Source organism: Giraffa tippelskirchi, chromosome 9 (genome assembly GCF_054371585.1).
Source record: "Giraffa tippelskirchi isolate mGirTip1 chromosome 9, T2T-mGirTip1v1.2.pri, whole genome shotgun sequence".
In the NCBI taxonomy this organism is placed as follows: Eukaryota; Metazoa; Chordata; class Mammalia; order Artiodactyla; family Giraffidae; genus Giraffa; species Giraffa tippelskirchi.
The window spans coordinates 13,799,793-13,822,852 of NC_137283.1; the positions used below are offsets into that span (position 1 = coordinate 13,799,793).

At 40.4% G+C, this 23,060-nt stretch overlaps 1 protein-coding gene across 40 annotated transcripts in view; it reads right to left on the bottom strand.

The window, feature by feature from the left end:
• The window catches only part of ULK4 (unc-51 like kinase 4), a 477,098-nt gene extending 456,315 nt beyond the window's left edge, over positions 1 to 20,783 (bottom strand). For 9 of the 40 annotated variants that reach the window (XR_014064646.1, XM_081527567.1, XM_081527561.1 and 6 more), the window contains exons 1-9: positions 20,730 to 20,783; positions 15,722 to 15,915; positions 12,315 to 12,414; positions 10,555 to 10,694; positions 7,519 to 7,681; positions 5,703 to 5,804; positions 5,055 to 5,138; positions 3,364 to 3,439; positions 1,063 to 1,155 (exon numbers count right to left, since the gene is read on the bottom strand). Coding sequence is in view for 39 of the 40 variants with exons in the window: in XM_081527567.1 (XP_081383693.1) it covers positions 1,063 to 1,155; positions 3,364 to 3,439; positions 5,055 to 5,138; positions 5,703 to 5,804; positions 7,519 to 7,681; positions 10,555 to 10,694; positions 12,315 to 12,414; positions 15,722 to 15,859 (896 nt within the window). In the remaining variant the exon portion in view is untranslated. Of the gene's footprint in view, positions 1 to 1,062; positions 1,156 to 3,363; positions 3,440 to 5,054; positions 5,139 to 5,702; positions 5,805 to 7,518; positions 7,682 to 10,554; positions 10,695 to 12,314; positions 12,415 to 15,721; positions 15,916 to 19,418; positions 19,603 to 19,755; positions 19,918 to 20,130 lie in introns of those variants that run through there. The other 31 variants (XM_081527563.1, XM_081527547.1, XM_081527566.1 and 28 more) reach the window with 15 other exon arrangements.
• Positions 20,784 to 23,060: the final 2,277 nt, after the last annotated feature.

A 23,060-nucleotide genomic window follows, 5' to 3' on the forward strand; every position in this document is an offset into this window, starting at 1 on the left:
GTCCCACTCTTTCATTACCTCATTCATTAGCATGCTAAAAAAAAAAAGTCCTTGCAAAGCCAATACGAAAAAGAAATAAAAGGCACACAGATCAAAAGGAAGATGGCATACTGAGGTGTCAGGTGTCCCAGGACTTGCTGACACTGATGGACAAGGTCCCCAGCCCAGGTTTCTGTACTCTTCATAGAGCCTAGTGTGAAAACAGTTGATGCTCAGTGGATCACAGAAACCAAAGTTTGAGAGAGACCTTACATAGGATTCAGATTTCTCTATCCAGTACACTAGAATGACAAGATTAAAATTAAGAATCAGACAACCATTATCACTGAATAAAGTGGAGAGAGGAGGAGTCAATTATCTGGACTTCGCCTCATCTACTTTTCACCTTGTTCTTTTCATAACACCGTCACTTTTGTAAATGTCCTGGGCTAAGAAGATTTAATAATAAAAATGAAATATATTAATCAGGATGAGCTAGGTTATGCTGTGGTAACATGATCCACAAATACTAGTGACTTAGAATCTCCTAGCTTTATGTCTCACTCGTGCACACAGCCACCACAAGCTGGCAGGAAAGCTATGCTCATCGTGATCACTAAACACCCAGCCTGAAAGCAACTCCAACTGGACATTTTCTTCCTGATCACCTCATCAGGAGAAAGAAATGTAGCACATCACACACTGGCTCTTTGAGTTTCTACCCAGAAATAACACATCACGTCTGCTCGCATTTCATCAGCCACAGCAGGTCACAGGACTGCACCTAATTTCAAGGAGGGAAATGAGATCCTACCATGTGCTGCCAAGGTGGGAATCCAGATGAACAGACCTAATGACTACGGTACTAAAACCCTGTCTGGAGAATAAACAACTCACCAGAAAATGAGCAAAGTCAAGCACACAAAATGCCATGACTAAACTCTTTAAGCAACCCTTAATTAAACAAATGCTTGATTTTCTATTATGAAAAGCACAGAAATTCACCTCATTGAGGCTGCAATCACAGTAATGGGCCAAGTGTTTAATAACCATGCCCCACACACAAAGATCAGCTTGTACTACCTGACGTTGGAATCCTCGGGGCTTGAGTCCTGATCATTTCTAGCAAAAGCATCCTTCCAAAACGAATGCTGCAGCAGGTCTGCCCAAGTCAGTCTTTATAAAACAGAGATGTTTAAAATATATTTTAACATGATTACCATGGAGAATTCCCAGGACATGTCCTAGTTACACATAGCAGATTTGTTTCATATATTCCTTTTTATTATCTATTTTTTTGATTCTTAATTTTTAACTGGAGGATAATTGCTTTATAATATTGTGATGGCTTCTGCCAGACGATCTGAATCAGTCATAAGTACACACGTCCCCCCCACCCTGAAGCCCCTTGTCCCCTAACGCACCCCTATAGGTTGTCACAGAGTACTGCACTCAACTCCATGTGTTACACAGTCACTTCCCACTAGCTCTCTGTTTTACAAGTGGTAATGTGTATGTTTCAGTGCTACTCTCTCAATTCATCCCACCTCTCCTTCCCTCGCTGGGTCCCAAGTCTCTTCTCTATATCTGCATCTCTATTCCTGCCCTGCCAATTCTGTAACTTCACTTTTAGAAGTGCATTCAGAAATAAACAAGATTATCAACCTCATGACCATACACAGTCACACTTCTGTTTAGGAGCCAAAACATTATTTAATTAGATCACCCACATTAAGATGACTTCAGGCCGTATCTGAAAACTAGACTCAATTTCAAAGCAGTAAGTTTTACTACTGATCAATTATACCTGAGGTATACTCAGACTCAAAATGATTAAGCCTAAAATTCAAAAAAGATAGTAATTTATATCTGACTATTCAAAATTTATGAAATGAAATTCACACTACTTCAGTTGAAATTAAAATACAAGCGATAAAGAATTGGCAGCCACAAGTATATATCCCTTTGATACAAATAGCTCCTAAAATTCACCAACAATTAAAATTGCCAATAAAACGGAATTTCTTTTTCATCTATCAAAGTAGCAAAAAAAAGTATAAGATCAACAAAGCCCACTGTATTTAACAATGGGAGGGAAGGAGCTTCTAAAATTTCCGGAAGTATAAACCTTCCCATGTTCCTAGGATCAGCAAATGTGTCCATATTTTTAATGTTCTAATTAGTCTTTGGCCAGCAACTCCATCTTGAGAAACTTATTCAAAGGAGATAACTTCTTAGGTGAACAACAACAAAGAGAGACAAAAACATATTTACTGTAGCAGTCAGTATATATGATACTCTAAATCAAGAAGCACTCTCAAAAAAAAAAAAGCACTCTAAATGTTGTTATCATACATTACTGCAGGTACATTCAGCGGCCATTTAAAATGACCAAGTGAAAAAATAAAAATAAAATGACCAAGCAGATATATAGAGTAAAAAAAACTAGGTTATGGGGTGGTCCCATTTATGCAAAAAAGTATTTCATATGGAATATAAATACATAAAAATGTATCCTAAATAAGGTCCTAAATTAGCTAAATTAAGCACATTTATATCTGATCCAAAAAGTCTGGGAGATTATCCACCAAAGTAACACTTATCCTAAAAGCATTCTATTGCAAGTACAGCAGTGTCTTACAATTTATTCAAGTAAAAACATTTTCTTCTGTAGTTTCTCTCATATTTAATGCTGATACATTACACGCTATACTCAATTTATTCATTCTACACCCTGAAGTAGAGACCCCAAACATTTGTCGAAAACCTCAAGATACCTAGTGGGAGAACCAGAAGCTAGTTTCTCTTGTCTTCCAGGTCAGGGAGACCCCCACCTTCATTCCCTACTCCCTTCTGCCCTCCCCTACACTCTTGTATCTTAAGGATTTCTAACTTTCTGCCATCCCTGCCACACAGAAAATTCACACTGTGCCTGTGACCTGTCACCTGACATTCCCAGTATGACAGGACTATCATATTGATAAATCACATCACATGAGAATAGGGCTCTGTTAGTCATTATTACATTAATTATCTTGACAGCCCATCCACAGTTGGGTAGTCTAAGACAGTTTTAGGCTGAAATCCACAATGGAAACAAAAAAGTGTACTCCTTGGATTTTGGGAGTTACAAGAAAATCAGTCAACCTATGAGGCAACTACGTCCTACATTAGAAGAAAAACTGACTTTTAAAATATCTCCTGATTAAAAACACCTGCAAACAGAGAAGCCACTCAATGTAGACTGAGATTTCTCCCTCCCACAAAAAGAGAGATCATTTGAACAGTTCTTTCTATAATAAGAACAGTACAATTTTAGAAGTACACTAAAGGAAAAAAAAAAGGTTCCACTGCTCATTCATGTTAAAATATTACCCATCATACCTTTTTTGAGGGTCTTTTTGAAGCAAACCATCAAGCAAATTAATAAAATCTGAAGAAGCTTTAGGACAAGAAGAATCTACACACAAAATAATACCCAAAAAAGAAAGAAAAATGATAAGTAACTGAAAACACACCCTGCAACAACATTATAATAATAGCATTTTAAGCACATCAATTATTTTTAAGAGAACACTGAATACATGAGTAACAATAAAGCCTCCATTTAATGGAGGGGGGAACAAAAATTTAAAACTTTCTCCCTGGACCACAATATAACATGTATCTCAAAAACTAAGTTCTGACCAACCTCTAAACTTTCTCTTTATAACCCCAGTAATGATCATGAGCTCACACCCTTGTCTTCAACTATTAATTATGCTTCATTTTCTGAGACATTCTTAACTTAACCAGCTTTGCTTGATGATATACTATGACTACAGTACTTGTAATCCCACTTTATTTCAAAGATTTTTAACAGGAAAAGAATAAACATCACAATATTATGATACTGTCAAATTCCATTCATCTCCAAGTGTTCTTTTTATATTGGACAGGTGCATACCTCGGTCAAATTATCAGTCTATAATTAAAAGAAGTGGCCCGGAAGATGATGGCCAAAGCCATCAAAACAGATGGTGCTATTAGGCACTGTGGCCACAGTCTGAACAAGATCCCTGCGAAATAATTACCCTTGGGCCGCCAGTGGTTATCCTGACTAGACCTTTGAAACCTTCATTCTCAGATTTCTTTACCCTGCATAAACATCTTTAACTTATACAAGAAAACAATACTCAGTGCTATGAGTACTCAAACAAGTAAAAAATCAGAAGTCATCATTATAGGAAATAGGAATGACTGATTTCTATAAAAACTGAAGTTAATAAAAAAAAAAAGAAAGAAACACTTTTTAAGAAATATAGACCTCTTTCAAAATATCAAGATTTTTTGGTTTTTTTCACCTAGGATGATTCTTAAAATACTGAAAATATTCGGCATTCCTATTTCTTCATTCAATTATTGAGGATTTTTTTTTCTTTTAAAACTCACAACCTTATTTTTCCTAAAATCTTATATTCATTTTGGGGTCTTAAGATTCACATCTTTTGAGGTATGTATCAAAGCATTTTATTATGTTTGTACCTTCTTTTTCTTTTCTTTCCTTAAAACTGTTAATGTAGACACATTAATTACAATTTGTATGATTAAATTTTCAATCCTTTTAAAACACTGCAACCAAATCTAGCTTAAATGGTTGAGCTTATCAGGGTAGCATTCTGATTTCTCAGGATACAAGACTGAGAAGTGCTTGATTTGTTCCTATTCAAATACTACACAGAATTAACTATATGGAACATAAGTACATATCAAGTAAATGGTATAGACATATGAACACACCAAAATGACATAAAAGTTTGAGTTTTAAATCTTTAAACCAGACTTCTTTTGATATAGGAGGACAAAATAATTTGTACTTTTAAATGAGGGAACTTAAGAGTACTCTACTTTCCATTTCAGCATCTTTTTAAAAATGGCAAAGGGAATACTAACATTTCTAAAAATATCAATTTGTGACTATTTAGAAAACACAAATTTGAAGGGTTATATGAATCAACAGAAATACTTTGGGATAAAAGTGCACCATTGGTCCGTGTAGTAAATTGACTACATTTATAACAAAAAAGAAATCCTACCTTTTGGAATAGGTGGCAAAGGATCTTCATAACAAATCTTTTCAATTAGTTCTGAGACACATTCTGAGAAGAATGGAGGCTTTCCTTAAATCAAACAAAAACTTGCAAAATTACCCAACAGTGTGCTAACATCAATAATTATTAATGAATCTCAACTACAGACAGTTCAAGAGTACATAATTTATAGGAAAAAAATATATATATAGCATAATTAATTACTGAATGCTGAGTACACACCAGGCACACTGTCTATGTATTTTTATATTTCTGCAATTGAAAATTTATCATCCTAAAAATACAACATTCACTTATGGATAACCATACTCCAAGGGTTGCATGGGCCACTGGACACATCTGAAAATTCATAGTCAAAGGTACCTTTACAAGATTTTCTACTAATAATCAGTTTTCAACAGTTAGGCATATTTCACCATTCCAAATGATTGGCATGAAAAATACCTCGTCAAAAGTTCCTAAAAACCTGCATATGCTGAGACAACCAAGCAAGTCAGCCAAAATCAGTGTATAGAAAAATTTAGAAAAATCAGCTTTTTCACCTCTTACAGGCCAACTCTTTGCAAACTACCTATGTAACCATTATGTATGTGTGTCCAGCTCTGATTTTAAACTGAACCAGAATGTAATCACCTGAGAACATTTCATAGAGCAGGCAGCCCAAGGACCAGAGGTCACTAGGGATGGAGAAGTCGGTGCCCCTCACAATTTCCGGAGCTGTGTAGATCAGAGATCCTAAAAATGAAGGGGAAAGGACAGCTTTGTTAGGCATTCGTACTGTGGCCAACACAGATACACCTAGGAAAGACGAGGTGAAGTGAAAACAGATCGGAGAACACGCACATGAATAAGTCTTCATGCAGATCTCACTTTTATATGTTTTCTAATTTTAAGGTCCCACTTGCCAAGAGGGCTCCCCTGGTGGCTCATTCGGTAAAGAATTCACCTGCAATGTTCCATCCCTGGGTTGGGAAGATTCCTTGGAGGAGATCTTGGCAACCCACCCCAGTATTCCTGCCTGGAGAATCTCCATAGACGGAGGAGCCTAGCGGGCTGCAGTCCACAGGATTGCAAAGAGGCAGACGCGACCGAGAGACTAAGTATAGCACTTGCTAAGAATATGTCCTGTCAGTCCCTAAGTCGTGTCTGACTCTGCAACCCCACAGACTGCAGCACACCAGGCTCCTCTGTCTTCCATAATCTCCCAGAGTTTGCTCAAATTCAAGTCCACTGAGTCAGTGATACTACCTAACCATCTCATCCTCTGCTGACCCCTTCTCCTTTCACCTTCAATCTTTCCCAGCATCAGGGTTTTTTCCAACAAATTGGCTCTTTACATCAGGGTCCAAAGTATTAGAGTTTCAGCTTCAGCAACAGTCCTTCCAATGAATATTCAGGGTTGATTTCCTTTAGGATTGACTGGTTTGATCTCCTTGCTGTCCAAGGGACTCTCAAGAGTCTTCTCCAGCACTACAGTTCAAAAGCATCAGCCTTCTTTATGATCCAACTCTCACATCCATACACGACTACCGGAAAAACCATAGCTTTGACTAGACAGACCTTTGTAGGCAAAGTGATGTCTCTGCTTTTTAATATGATGTCTAGGTTTATCATAGCTTTCCTTCCAAGAAGTAAGCATCTTTTAATTCCATGGCTGCAGTCATCATCCACAATGATTCTGGAGCCCAAGAAAATAAAATCTGTCCCTGCTTCCAATCTTTCCCCTTCTATTTGCCATGAATTGATGGGGCTGGATGCCATGATCTTAGTTTTTTGAATGCTGCGTTTTATGCCAGCTTTTTCACTCTCCTCTTTCACCCCATTAAGAGGCTCTTTAGTTTCTCTTCACTTTCTACCATTAAAGTGGTATTATCTGCATATGTGAGAATGTATTGAAATATAAAGCTTTTGAATAATCACCTGAGTAAGAGGGCATGGTCAAAAGAAAAAAAAAAGTAGGAAAAAAAAGAAATTTGACTTCACACTCTCCCCTCAAGCACAGCAAGCTAACAGCCTAGGCCCCATCTCACTGTCAAAACCACCTCCCAAGGATGCACCCCTAAAAATCTTCCATACTTGCAGAATATTAGCTACTTAACAATGCTGAATATGTACCGAGCTACTGGTGTGTGCCAGACACCGGTGTTAAGTGCTGAAGGTACAGCAGGAAGGGAGACAAAATCCCCTTCCTTACATTCTAACGAGCGGTCAGTGATGAAGCAAAGGAGAAGGCTTTGTCAGAGGTTCCCTGTGCTTTAAACGGCATTAGATCCACATGGAAAACCCTAGGTCTAGACAAAGCCACCCATAAATCCAGGCTTCTCCTGGTCCTTATTATTTATTTTCAATACATCATTTGGCTGGCAACATAAAAGGTGGACATTTTCTCCAAAACACATGACTTGGGTGGCCCACCGCTGGAGTTCTGGCCTTGAAGCTCCCCTCATACCTTTCACTCTACTTTTCATGTTTTTCTTCACTACATTTTCCCCGCTGTCACCTCCTCCTTCTTCTGCTGCCACCAAGGTGAAGAACTCTTCCAAATTTTCACCTTCCACTTTGGCCAAGGAAAAATTACTAAACTTCAGAGTTCCAGGCCCTTCCAAGAGTATCTATAAAGGTGAAGAAACAAATGTGTTCAAAAACAAATTCAATGTAATTTGCATTTCCATCCGTACCTCTTATAATCTCACTATAGAACCCCGAGTATTGGCTTTCTTGCTTCATCACAACTCATAAAATTAAACACAATTTTTTTTAAAAGAAGATGCTGTGCTCAGTCGCTTCAGTCGTGTCCAACTCTTTGCAATCCTATGGACTGGAGCCCACCAGGCCCCCTGTCCATGGGATTCTCCAGGCAAGAATACTGGAGTGGGTTGCCATGCTCCCCTCCAGGGGATCTTCCTGACCCAGGGATTGAACCCGGGTCTTCTGCACTGCAGGAGGCTTCTTTACTGCTGAACCACCAGGGCAGCCCCAAAAAGAAGCTTAGGAAATGTAAATCCAACACTAATAGAATCAAATATTAAATTCTCCCTTCTCAGATGCAGATGAAAAATGTGTCATAAAACCACAGAGAGAAACAGCAGTCTTTTGGGAAAGATGAAGAATGTACATGAGACAATCTACTCACGAACCCTCAGTGACAGCTGAAAGAGGATTTGGAAACTCACCAGTCCTAGGGGTTGTTTATTTAAATGAGGAAGTGTGATTTAGGGTTCAGCCTAAGGGTTCTGAAATTAGAGACTGAGATTTGACCCCTAGGTTCACCACTTACTGGCAGTCTAACCTGCAGAAATTACTTACCCTTTGTAAAGCTCACCTATAAAATGGGGAAAGTGATACCTCAGCTAGTTTTAAGGATTGAGGTTATACATGATGCAAAGGGCTTCTGACCATGACTGGCATGTGAAAAGTGCTCAAGTCTGCTAACATAATTTGTGATTAGGAGTTATCTGTTGATTATTGAAACTATACCAGGAACCAGTGTTCTCTTACCTTTATCTTTTCCCTCCCTTGCAAGGGGGGCTTTTTGATCCTCAAAAGCAATTTAAAGTTTACTCTTTACTTCTAGTCACAAATACTAGTGACTAGTGACACAAATACAGTGACTTTTAAACTTTTTTTTTTTTTGAGCACCTGAAGGCCTTGTTAAGACAACTAGTCGCTACCCTGAGAGTCTCTGATTCAACAGGTCTGGGGTGAGGTCTAAGAACCTGCATTTCTAACAAGTCCCAGGTAATGTTGTGCTGCCGGTCCAGGGAACACACTGGCAGAACCACCGCCAGGTGGCAGATAATTTTTTAAGTCAGTAAATATTTTAGACTTTGCAAGCCGTTCAGTTTCTGCCCTGAGTACTCAAGTCTGCAACCACTGACAATACATAAATGAAAGGGTGTGGCTTTTCCAACAGAACTCCATTCACAGAAACAGGCATTGTGCTGGAACTCCTCCAAGTCCAGTTCTAGAATAAAAGTTACCTTATAAATCAGCCTGAAGCTCCAAGACTATGAATAGCTGATATAAGACCTCATTAAAGAGCTCACATATAGAAGCTGGCACATTATAGCCTCTGGGCCATATACTGCTACTGCCTATGTATGTACAAGCATGAGCTAAGCACAGTTTTTATGGTTCTAAATGGTTGAAAAAAGTTAAAATAATACTTCTTGACAGGTGAAAATTACATAAAACTGACATTTCCGTGTCCACAAATAGAAGTTTTTTTGAAACAAAGTTACACCCATCTATTTACATATTGTCCACAGCTGCTTTCAGGGCTGTAACACAGTTAAATGGTTATAGTCTTCAAATGAGTATATGAATATTTCAAATAAGAATATCTGTTACAGCAAGTTTTTATGGAGGTTTTTTTTCTAGGTTTCATTATGTTCTTGAAGGCAATGGCACCCCACTCCAGTACTCTTGCCTGGGAAACCCCATAGACGGAGGAGCCTGGTAGGCTGCAGTCCATGGGGTTGCTAAGAGTTGGACACGACTGAGAGACTTCCCTTTCACTTTTCCCTTTCATGCACTGGAGAAGGAAATGGCAACTCACTCCAGTGTTCTTGCCTGGAGAATCCCAGGGACGGCGGAGCCTGGTGGGCTGCCGTCTATGGGGTCACACAGAGTCGGGCACGACTGAAGCAACTTAGCAGCAGCAGCATTATGTTCTTGTACAGGTGGCCTCAAGTAAAATTTAACAAGAACATACCCAACTTTTCATTTCATTAACAAAGGAAAAGAAGTAGCAACTAAGATCAGTAACACATAGAATCCCGAAGTGTATGAACTTGTAAAGGTAACAGGTGCCACTGACTGAGAGACACTACCAGAAAACATCCTATGAATCTCATCTAAATATAATATGGAATTCTCACTATCTCCTTGAAATATCTACCCCCTCCCCCCCACATCACAAGCAAGAAGCCTAAGGTACAAAGAGACAGAAAGGGTAACTGGTCCTGGACACACAGCATCTCAGCATCAGTGTTGCTGTGACTCAGACACTAAGCAGGTTTGTGACTCGACAACACTGAAACACATTTAGTGATGGGTAATTAGTTCTGCCAGAAAAGAATAATGTTTGATATAAAATAGCACGAATCAAACACATTGCTGAGAATGTCATTATCAAACTAAAATAATGGCTCATAAGTGTGAACTATAATTAAAGAATAAAGAGTCTTATTCTATAAGTCTATCGAGCTCATCATTCACAATGTACCTCAAGAGCAATGATACTTACTCCAAGAATCCTGAAAGGAGGGGAGATTTCACTTTCTAAAAGGTACTTCAATAGGCAGCTAAATAGGAACCTAAAATATAATACTATGTACTTCCTTTTGTTAAAAAAAAAAGTTGACTAAAAAATTTCAAGATGCTCTAAACATATCAAAGTTGTATCTAAAAATAAAAACATCTCTGAGGAAGCATTATAAATTGAGACACAAACAGTCAGGGAATCAAAACTTTCATGAATTACCTTCCCAGGAGAAATGTCACAAAAGAGAATGCCAAGTTGATGAAGATGATGTAATCCAGTCAGCAGGTCAATCCCAAATTCTCTCACTACATCTTCTGGGAGATTTTCATCTTGAGCAATAACCATTTCTAAAGAACCACCTGCAAGTTGATTAAAATCACCCACTTTAACCCACCAACATTACACAGTGCCTCTAGAAAGGTTCCATGCTGGGACCTGAGCATTAAAACATGACCAAATCAGTCCATCTGGACAATCTGACGGGGAAACATACTCGTGAATGAACACTGGTCCAGGAACCCTAACAGGAAGCTCCACACTCCAGAGCCAGCTAAGGGCGAATGGCTGCTCGACCTGGAAGGACAGTCAATAAATATGCCAGTGGAGTGAAGGAAGAATCGCTCTGGCACTGTGATCTCTCACTCCAGGCCCCTCGGGAAAGAAACAGCTACAGAAATTAGTGTTAAGTGCTAACGTAAGCTGTACACTTTAATCACACTGTGCAAAGGATAGTCATGTTTATCCCGATGCAAAGTTAGGTCACATTCCGCAAGTACTGCCTGGCACAAAAAGGTGCTCTTCCTTAAGAGTTTGAAAATTACAAACTCTGATGTACACCACTGATGAAATAAAAGGTCAGTGGCAGACACACTGTGAATTCCACGTCTATATTCTTCCAAGGTCCCTGTCATAACTCTATCACCTAAGTGTCAGAAACAAACTTTTTTTTTTTTTTAGGATCAAGATTATAATTAGAAGTCAAGTTCACAGAAAGAGAAGTCTTAGCTGGCAGCTGAAAGTTCAATCAGAATTCCTGTGATGAAGGTAGGAGGCATTCTGGGTTCTGTTCATTTTGTTTGGTGGGTGAGGAACCATTCCAAACACAGGTATAAATTAGTTAGGTTGTTACAACAGCCAGGGGTCAAAAATAACTGCTGAAACAAAAAGTAACACGGGTGGAGTCCCCTGATCACCTCAATAGTGTGTACATCTTATGAAAGAAATTAAACCACCGTCTCCTCCCGTTGATTCAAAAAATAAAACGCAAATAATTTACTATTCCAAATAAGCTCTTTCATAATTGCTTTATAAATTCTAAGAGCCAACAGGTAAGAGACTCATAAAGCTAGAAATAATTACATTTCATCTTAATATTTAATGATTCCTTATTATTACTCAATGTATAACTCTGGTACTTCTTACATTTTTTCCTAAAGACACTGAAACTAAAAGCCCAGACAATACCTATGTATTTAGTCACCTTTCTCTCTGTATACAGTCCTGGAAAATTTTACCAAGCAAGAGCTATGTTATCTCTAATTATTGCCAGGTGGTGGAATTTGTTGATTCACCTATTTTTCTATATTGCTTAAGTTTTACTAATGCAAGTATCCTTTGCATAAGAATAAAAAGATAAGAACTAATTAGGTAATAGGTAGTTGACCTCAAATCTTTTATTTTTATTGAATGGAAAAACTTGTTTGATCAATCATCACTAAAAATTATTTCTAAAGTTTATGAAGATGATTTAGTATTATTTTATGCCAAAGTAAAGTTAACTCTAAACTGCATCTCTTCTCTTACCAAACACCTTTTTTTCCTGTCCCTAATATATGAAACAACAGGTGTTCAAGTTAATGTAGTCAACAGTATGCTTATATTCATAATAGAAGAAAAAGTGAAAAATAACAAAACCTACATCGTATGTTTTTTCAAAGCAATATACAGTGACTATAATCATAGCACTTCTTTATTCCTACCTGTGCAGAGCTCCACAACTAGCCAGAGATGATTGCTGGTTTCATACCATTCATGAAAAGTTACAATGTTCTTGTGTTTAATTTCATGGGTGAGACGGACCTATAAAAACACACAGCATTCACACTAAGAAACAAAGTTCTTAAAACCTTTCAATCTATTAAGAAACACCTAAATACCACATCTGGGAAATAGATAAGAAAACAATGGAACTTATTCAGTGGAATAAAATAATGAATAATTTAAAATATAGACATTAAGAATGATGGTTATGTGCTTATTCGCTCAGTCGTGTCTGATTCTTTGCAACCCCATGGACTGTACAGCCGGTCAGGGTCCTCTGTCCACGGAATTCTCCAGACAAAAATACTGGAGTGGGTTGCCATTTCCTTCCCCAGGGGATCTTCCTGACCAAGGGATCAAACTGATATCTTCTGCATTGCAGGTGGATTCTTTATCATCTGAGCCTCCAGGGAAGCCCTAATGTGAACATACTTATCTTAAAATGTACATTTCCAATGGATTATAAGAATACTTGTATACCAAAAACAAGAGTGAATTCAAAAACTCAGTAATAAAGATGCAAAAGCATGTCCATTAAAAAATATTAAGTTGCTTTGGGGATTTTTGGCTTTCCCCTTTTAAAAATCCCATTAAATATATGAACTAAAACTACAAAAATGTGTATAGAACATCAAGACTCAGAATTGCTGATGACTATCAAAGTGCACTGGATCCTTGCTTTCCAATTTTCTTAAAAATAAAAATAAATAGAAATTCTACTGTCACTCAACACAGGCTAATGAGCCCATAATCTGTATAAATACAGAGCTCCCTGTTTAAGAAATGGAATTTGGCATGCGCCAGGAACAACTTGGTGGGCTCATATGGTAACAAAAATAAAGGAAAACTAATCTACATGACTTAGAAGACAGATGAGGAGAAAACCAAACACAGTGACCAAGGGAGAATTTAAGGAGCATCTTGTAATAAATCCCCAATATAAGGCCCCTAGAGAACGGAGAGAACCCTGGGTAAATAAGTTTAAAGGGATCCTCGCTAATTCTGGCTCGGGAAGGGGATGTCCTAGTGAAAAAATAAAGGAGATACAGAAATCCCGAAAGAATTCAGGCCACAGCACACTCCTCCTGACCCTCCCCATCCCTCAATACTTGCCAAGTACCTACTCTTCCAGACACCGCTCTGCCAATCTCACCCTCCACCCGGACCTCCATCACCCATGTGCAGCCTCCACTGGCCAGTGCAGGAGATACTGTGGCCAGTACTCGCCCCAGAGGGCTACTGTGCTCTGGAGTGGCAGCTGGGATGAGTTTCAAGTGTAAAATACACACCAGACACCCAACAATCAACATCAAAATTAGAAAAATTTCTCACTGGTTGCACACATGGGGTCACAAAAAATAATACATGGTCTTATTAGTCTCATTTGAGATTAATATATATTAATGAGTTTCACCTATTTATTATCCTTTTTCCATGTAGATACTATGAACTTCACAGTTAGATTTATAACCCCCATTATACGTCTACTGGACAGCATTGCTAGATTTTTTTTTCACTGGTAACAGTATTCTCTCCAAAATCGCTTCCATACATCCTAGTCCATGACCGCCACTCACTCTCTTTCCAGCTCACTCGCTCCAGGACTGCAATTCTGGTTCAATCCAACCCTCCCCACAGTCTGCATACACCTAAGGCACTGAAGCAGACGCGAACCATGCTGACTGCTATGCCTTCCACTGATGAACCCCACTCTCGGGCCCCAGCCAGTCTGCCCTCCAGGTGACCTATTCACACCTTTTCTTTCCTCTTTTCTAGAACACTGCCTGCCCCTTTCCCCTCACCGAAGACTTAAGATTCTCACCTCAGTGAAAACGTAATCAGAAGAGAACTTCTTCCTGTTCCCAGCTCCGAATCTACCAATTAGAGAGCATCTTATCCCATACACCTGTCTTCCCTCAAGCGTCCACACGCCTTTCAAAAGCCAACACCTCCTCACGCAGGTGAGGATGGCTGTTTAAAACAATAATAAATAACAACAGTGATAAAAATAACAAGTGTTGGCCCCAGTGTGGAGAAATGAGATCCCTTGCACACTGTTGTGGGAATGTATAATGGTAGGGCCTCTGGGGAAAACCGAGTATTTCATGAGTTTGGACAAATCTGTAATGACTTGTATTATTATAGCATCCATCATATAGAAGAGTTTCACTGCCACAGTTTTCCTCTGTGCTCCGCCTATTCATTCCTCCCACTCTCCCCCAACCCCCCAAACTCTGGCAACTACTGATCATTTTACTGTTTCCATAGTTTTGCCTTTTCCAGAATGTCATATGGTTGGAATCATACACTATGCAGCCTTTTCAGACTGGCTTCTCTTACCAAAGAATGTCCATTTAAGGTTCCTCTGTGTTTACTTGTTGCTTGATAGCTCATTTCTTTTTGTTAATGAACAGTATTCCAGTGTATATATGTTCCAGTTTGTTTATTCACTCACTCACAGCAGGGCATCTTGATTGTTTTGATTACAAATAAAGCTGCTGTAAACATCTGTGTGCAGGTTTTTGTGTGGACCTAAGTTTCCAACTCTTTTGGCTAAGTACCAAGAGTGTGATTATTCAGTCATTCAGAACTCTCTTTGCCTTGCAAAAATGAAAATTTCTACACATTAAACAATAATTCCCCATTTCCCCTTTCCCTGGCAACCACCATTGTATTGTACTTTGTTTCTGAAAGGTACCTCATATAAGATGGTGATGGCTGCACAGTAACAGGCACGTACTTACTGACAATATCAAACTACATACTTAAAAATGGTTAAGATGATAAACTTTGTTATGTGTATTTTTCCACAATTGAAAAAAAAAAAAGCTAGGTTTGGTCCAAGGAGTCTGGGCTGTAAAGTGGTACAACTATTTTAAACCCAAGTTACTCTCACCTAATGTCCTTCCTTTGGAAAGCTTTACAGTCACGTACTAAATTTAAAAGTAAATGATCTAGGGACTTCCCTGATGGTCCAGTAGCTAAGACTCCTAGCACCCAGTGCAGGGGGCCAGGGTTTGATCCCTGGTCAGGGAGCTAGATCCCACCTGCCACAACTAAGTCCTGTCACAGTCAAATAAATTTATTTTTAAGTGATCTGATATAAAATGTATTTTCCCTGACTCATAAAAAAAAAAAAAAAACAGAAATCTAAGTTGCTAATTATTGATACTTGAGTATGTTTAGTAGCCCTTATTCAGGACTGTTGGCACTAAAGAGAGAAGGTCACCCATTCCAGACTGAAAATGTACTGTCTGCTACAGTGAGTTCAGTGACTTCCGTTTACATACTACTTACTCTTATCCGATCGTCTTTTCCCAAAGGGAGAGAAATATACTTGACTTACCCAATTGGTTATTTCAGGCCTCCTGCACTTATCAGTACAAAGAATAGCTACAAAATTGATGGTCCCCTTTCGTCGCCCTTTGTAGACCACAGTCTTGCTTCCTCGGCCAATCTCCTCATACAGGATGAAGTTTTCCATCTCTGGGTTGACTTCTCACCTTCGATAAAATGACAGTCTAATAGCATCTCTAACTCCTAAAAAGTAAACAAAAATGACACTTCAAAGCCCAAACTAGCTGCGTGATTGATCAGCCTAAGCTATTTAATATGTAATAAATAAATCTAATAATTCAATAAATTCAAAAATCCGCCTACAAATGTTGATACCAGTGTCTTTGTTTTTGTAAAATGAAAAAAACTAAGGAAAAAAATAAATAAAACAATTCACAAACCAATATTCAACTCCCTAGTGACAAGACCTTAACAAAAATAATGAAAATGACAGCTATTTTGAACACATGGAACCAAACCAGGGAATGAATGCGATTTCAGTCAATGTATCTTGATACAGCTCTTACTCTGTTACACCGGAATGCACTTGGTGTTAGTATCTGTGTAATGAATGGGGTAATAAGCCCCATCTAACCATAAATTATGAGAAATGAGACAATGCATGTGAAAACACTATGTAAATAAATATGAGGTGATAGTATTTCTATCTAAACCACAGAGATTTTAAGAGCCAATTCAAACATTATTCGAGGTCAGTGGTCAGCAAACTACTGGTTCCTGGGCCATATCCAGCCTGACTCTTTTGTAAATAAGTGGAACACAGCCATGTCCAGTCACTTATATGCTGTCTAAGGATGCTTTTCAGCTACGACAGCAATGCTGAGTAGTAGTGAGAGTGACCCTATGACCTGCACACCCTCTAAAATATATACTATTTGGCCCTTTACTGGAGAAAGTTTGCCAACTCTTTCAAATCGTGTTTTTTTAACCACCCACTATAACGACTTCATTTTCTTGGCCAACAAAATCACCTTATATTCATGAGTGAATAACAATCCGATGTAGTCTTTTACAAGGCCATGCGGTTGCAAAGAGTCAGACACAACTTAGCAACTAAACAACAGGGGCTTATACTTCAGCCAAGAACACAAGTGTCAATATTTATACTGATAGTAGATATGCTTTCAGAGGAGCTCAAAATCTTGGAAGTAACGTGACTTCCTTACTTCCCGGAGAAACAAAATTTTAAGTGGCTCCTATGTTCAGAAATGATTAAATGCAATACTTTCACCTGCCAGGTGAGCTATTATTAAGATTCTGGGGCATTCTACGCTTGACTCTCCAGAAGCAGAACAAAATCACCTGGCTGCTATTAATATTGCTGCAAAAAATGCTACCCTTAAAGGGACCGACAGCAACCAAACCTCTGTCATGGTCCAAAGGGATATTTCCCAAAATGATAATTTAGAAAAACTGGCACAAAGGGCCAACAGTTGGCCTCAGAAAAGGAAAAACAAGATTAGAAATTCAACAACTATTGGTTTGATAAAAGAAAAAGCTTTGGTTTGGACTAAGGAACAGGCCTGCCCTAAGAGAGACTAAAATTCCCACTCCTTATCCCTGTACAAGCATTTTGTCAGTCTACTAACAAAATGACGGCCTTCATGAATCAGCACCGCTGGGGAAACATCAACTAGTGGCAAATGGATTACATACTGCATCATCTAACAGATAAAGTATGATTTAGTCATGATCTGTGTGTTGTCACACTGGACTGAAACCTTTGCTTGCAGACAGTCTAGTGCCTCTTATGGGGCTAAAGGACCAGCATTTTTAAGACTCAACTGGCAAAATACAGAGGCCCTCCACATATCTCGACCAAAAGCACTGCTGTTGGTCCTTCCAAATCTCAGATCCACCCCTTCTGTAATTCGGAAACTCTCAACCTCTTGAAATAGTCACAGGAAACCCAATGCACTGGGCTCCTGCTTCTTACAATCCACAACTAATAAATGGAGGGTTACTCCAATATTGAAAGGCCTAATTGCTTCTATGAAAAATAACCATGTGTTGGCAGGGCAGTCTTTTTTAGAGCACCCTCAGGAAACAAAGACCTCCAGCATCACACCTTGCAACTTGGAGAGTTCATTTACTGGAAAAGACATCTTCAGCATCACTAGAAAGGTCTCTACTGAGTATTACTAACCAACCCTTGTGCCACCGATCTCTAAGGAACACAACTTTTGGATTCACGTGACACATCTAAAGAAAGTGCAGAACTCTGACTGGAACTGCACAGCAACTGGTGATCTGAAAGTAAAGATTTTGCGGAATTAAAGCAGACAACATCCAATGAGACAGCTTTCCCAAGGTATGCAGATCTGGCCTGCTGGAAGTTTGTCACTGTGGGGCTGCACCCTGCAGGCCTACGAACCTTGTAACTGCTCAGTCTCAAAGAGCGAGCCTGGAGTCAGCGACATTTGGAGTCAGAGACATAAATGACTTATTGGACAGGGAGTCTTAAATGCCTGAAGCAAGGTGCTGGAGAGACAACCCACTATGTGTGGCAGACAGCAGGCAGAACAGGACATGGCCGCAATCTTCACTACTTGAGGGAGGAGTCGTCTACCATTTACAGGGGAACTGATGTCAGGTGGGCTCATTAGGTACCAGAGACTAATTAAGAGGATTGGATAGTCCTGTGAGTGAAGTAGGGTGTGGTCGAGCAAGACATGTACAGAAACCAAGAGAACAGCTCTTTTGAATAGGCTAACCATACGGTCACCAAACCTTAGATGATGGCATAAGACTTCAGATGATCACCAATGTCTGTGATCTTGAAAATAAAGATTTTAGATTAAAGGTGCCTGGTAGATCTCTCTCCTACCCCTCCTTGGTAACTGTTATCTTAATAGGTTTCCACTCTGCACTTTCCCCTCCACCTGAGACACTACACCCAGGAAAGATACTTTCTGACATAGAGGGACAAAAAGTCGCTGCAACTACAAAACCTGACTCTTGATCAGCGATGCTTTCAGAGAAAGACCTTGATCAAAAGAGAGAAATGTAAAATATGTATGTACATATTAAACAAAAACCTCAATGAAATAAAGTTGGGAGACAAGAAGTGGGGCGCTCTCATACCCTGCAGTGATAGCCGAGCCCAACTGGAAGGAGAAAGGCTCCTTTACTTTCCTGGCAAGGACTCCATCAATGGAGTCTTTGTTTACTATAGCCTTCCCAACTTACTCTTCCCCTTTATAAGATCTTTCTCCTTCCCTGCCAAGCTGGGGAACTGCACCGTGTCTTGTCGTGGTTACACACACCGAAATGGAATTCCCTGCTGATGCCAAATAAGGCCATCTTTTCTGGAGAAATATCTGGCAGTCTTTTGGTTCCAGTAAAAAGAACCAGTCCTGACTCCTGAGCCACCAAAATGCAGCCTTAACAGGAGAAATTATGTGTCAAAAAAAATAACCTGAGATCTTAAATGTTCACAAATTTTGGTTATATTATGATACATCAGCATAAGACGTTAAAATAAGTTTTTATATAAGATGAGTGATTCCTTCAGAACAAGTTTTTAGGCCACAAGAAAAAAAAAATCTTAAAATTTTGAATTGGAGTCAGGCCAAATTCATTTCGTCAATCTTTCACTGAATAGAGGCATCTGAGCAGGGCACGCAACCTGAAATTAACAAAACATATCAATTACAGACTAGGCTTAGACAAGGGTGATTTATTACCTGCAGTATTTCCTCTATGGGCCCAGCTTCCTTAGAGCAAAATAAGAATTCAATCAGACTATTTTATAAGTTATCTTTCAGATTTGAAAACCACTGTTTTTAAGATTCTTTTTTACTCAGTCCAAGGATGTTCCTCACCTCAGACTTCCTAATGCACATTTTCTAAATGTTGTAACTTCTTAAACTGTAAAACAAAACACAAATACAGAAAAACCCACAAAATAAACGTATAGCTTAAAGAATTATTACAAGAAGGGCATCCTTGTAATCACCACCCAAACCAGCACTTTGCCAAGAAGTCCTTCCCTGAGCCTCGGATAATGACAACTCCTCATACTTTCCCCAAAAGTAATCACTCTCCTGACTTCCATGCGTTTCTTTATAGTTTTCACATTCAAGTGCGCATTCCCAGACACCTCAGTTTAGTCTTGCACATTTTCTAAAAAGCATTGTGCGTCTTTTAATCTGCAAGTTCCCCCAGGTGTCATCAGAGCCACTCACACCTATCAGCAGTTGAAGCATTTATGACTTCAGCGGGCTGGGCCTATACTCAAACTTTGAAACAGAGCAGGCAGCTGGGGCACGCAGGTGAAGACAAGAACCTCCTCTTAATCATCCACACCTTCAAATCTTTAAGCTCACTCTCTAGCAGCATTAGCAACACCCGGGAACTGAGAAGTGCAAATTCCCCACCCTGGGGCCCAGACCTTACCGAATCAGAAATTCTGGAAGCAGGATCCAGCAATTTGCGTTTTAACTAGCCCTCCATTGCACGCTACCTTAGAAATCCAAGTCAGTCTTTCCCGAGAGCACAAGAGGCGGCGGGCACTACAATGAGCACCAAACTGGTGCTCCTCCTCGCAGCACTTTTCGGACCAAATCAACTGCAGGCTTTCAGCTTCGTCTGACCTCGAAAGCCTAAGCTCTGAGTCGCTACGTTAACACACTCTCTTCCCGCCCCCACCCCACCCCAAACTGGAGGCTTTCACTGCCTCCCCACGTCCAACGACATCAGTCAGCGAGGCCAACTCAGAACCCAGGAAACTAAACCAGAGTTTTAAGAGATAAAACTCCGAATATGAGGTGTCTATAAAGCGCATCTCCAGAACCCAGGTCCTAGAAGAGGTGTCCCATGTACCCTAAATCAAAAGTTTTGTAGACTTCAACCAACACAAACTCAAAACAGCGGAGCCCGAAGAGAGACGGGGCGCTGGGGGCACAAGGTCCACGGAAGGAGAGAGGGTGGTGGGCGAACGCTGAGAGAGACAGAAACACAAATTCGTGGGCCTTATAACCGCCACTGCAGCTCACCTGCTCGCTGGGTGGTGAGAAGCCGCAGGTCCACCGGATACCTAGCGCGAGCGCGAGCGCGAGCGCGAGCGTCTCGGCCCCCGTGCCTGAAGACGAGTCCACTGGCCAAAGGCCAGGGGCGAAGCAACGGAGCAAGGCGGGACGCGAAAGGAACAGCGTGAGGCCGTGGAGGTGAAGCACCCCTCCGGGTTTGGATTCGGCCAGCCGGTCTCCAAGGCAGCACGCAGAACGCGGGTTGGAGCGCCCAGCGCTGATTGGCTGAGCAGTTTCGGTTCCCATTGGCTGGGGCCGGGAAGGGGAGCCGCTAGGGTCAACTTCAGTGGAGCGTTAGGACGAGTCCACCGATCTACCCCAAACCGGGGTGGAACGTGCTTGGGAAGGCAAGGCTCAGAGCGTCGGTGACCGGCCTTGCGAGTTCCGCACCGCTCCGCGTTTGGATCAGTCCAACCCGTCTCCAGGGCAGCACGGAGAACGCCAGGAAAAGCGCAGGCCTCTGATTGGCTGAGAAGTTTGGGTTGCTATTGGCTGGGGTCTGGAAGTGGGGCGGCCGTATGACAGCGTTGATCCATCCTAACAGTGAATGGGGAATGGGGGCTCTGGGCTGGTGGTTGGGGCCCTTCCTGGGTAGTAGTTGCGTAGTTGGTGGCAGTGCAGTCTTGTGCCTTCATCATTTCTTCCTTCCTCCACTGTCTTCAGTTTTCTTCCATCCTTTTAGGTGGAAGGGGCAACTTTGTAACAATCGCTCCTCAGGTTCCCTACCCTTTAGAAAAGAGAAGGTTACGTATTATCTCTCTTCTTGTACATGAGGAAAGACCAGAAACCTGATCTCGAGTTGGTTGCTTATGATTTTCAAAGCTCCAAACTCTCAAATTCCAACCACCAGAAACGTTAGCACAAACTCCTCTCTTCCACACGGAGTTAACTCACAGATAATCACCTTTCGCATCAGAATTATCTGAAGCTCTGGTTAAAACAAGGCCCTTCCACCCACAGAACTTCTGATTCTGTAAATCTGGTGAGCCCCCAAAGTTCTCATATCTGTTAAGGTGGTGTGAATGTTGCGGATAATGGACCACGCTTTGCAAACCTTTATGACTAGAAACTGTGTTTGTCTCTCATCTCAGGTTAATCACGTCTCCTGTTCTTTGACTTCTAACCCTTCTTGCCTTCCCAAGAGTCTTAAATTAGCCATGATTGTCAGTTTCTGTATTTAGGAGATTTGATGTGGAAAAAAATTTCTTCATATATCACTTCCTAATTAATCAAGACATACAATGAAATATCAGCTAATTTATTCTGAGTTTTGACAGCCTCATCCCTAATGTCAGAAATAAATATCTGGAATGTAGTTCTTCCTTAAAACTGGTTAAATACACATCACCTGTGTTGAAGAAGTTCGCATATTCTTGGAACAACTAGGGAACCTAAGAAAGAAGTTCCACTCCTACTTAGGACCCAAACCAGGTCATTTGGGAAAAGCTGTAACTGTCCTCACAAAATAATTTGGATTCATGATTCGAGGACCTGAACACATCAATTTACCACGCAGCCTCCACAATTCTCACTGACATGACTGAATCAAGACTTAAACCCTAACGGCACTTAACAACAAGGAAGGAAGAATGAAATCAGAGCACTCCCTAATACCATTCAGAGAAGGCAATGGCACCCCACTCCAGAACTCTTGCCTGGAAAATCCCATGGACGGAGGAGCCTGGTAGGCTGCAATCCATGGGGTCGCTAAGAGTCGGACACGACTGAGCGACTTCACTTTCACTTTTCCCTTTCATGCGCTGGAGAAGGAAATGGCAACCCACTCCAGTATTCTTGTCTGGAGAATCCCAGGGATGGCAGAGCCTGGTCGGCTGCCGTCTATGGGGTCGCACAGAGTCGGACACGACTGAAGCGACTTAGCAGCAGCAGCAGCTAATACCATGTGCTGTTGTTGAGTTGTGTCCAACTCTTTTGCAACCCCATGGACTGTAGCCCCCAGGTCACCCTGTCCATGGAGATTCTCCAGGCAAGGATACTGGAGTAGATTGCCATTTCCTTCTCCACCCTAATTTCATACACAAAAAAATAAAATGGATTGAAGACCTAAATGTAAGGCTGGATACTACAAAACCCTGAGAGGAAGACATAGGCAAAACATTCTTTGACATAAATCGCAGCAAGATCTTTTTTGACCCACGACCTAGAGTAATGAAAATAAAAACAAAAAATAAATGGGACCCAACTAAACTTAAAAACTTTTGCATAGCAAAGTAAACCATAAACAAAATGAAAAGATAACCCTCGGAATGGGAGAAAATATTTGCAACTGAAGCAACC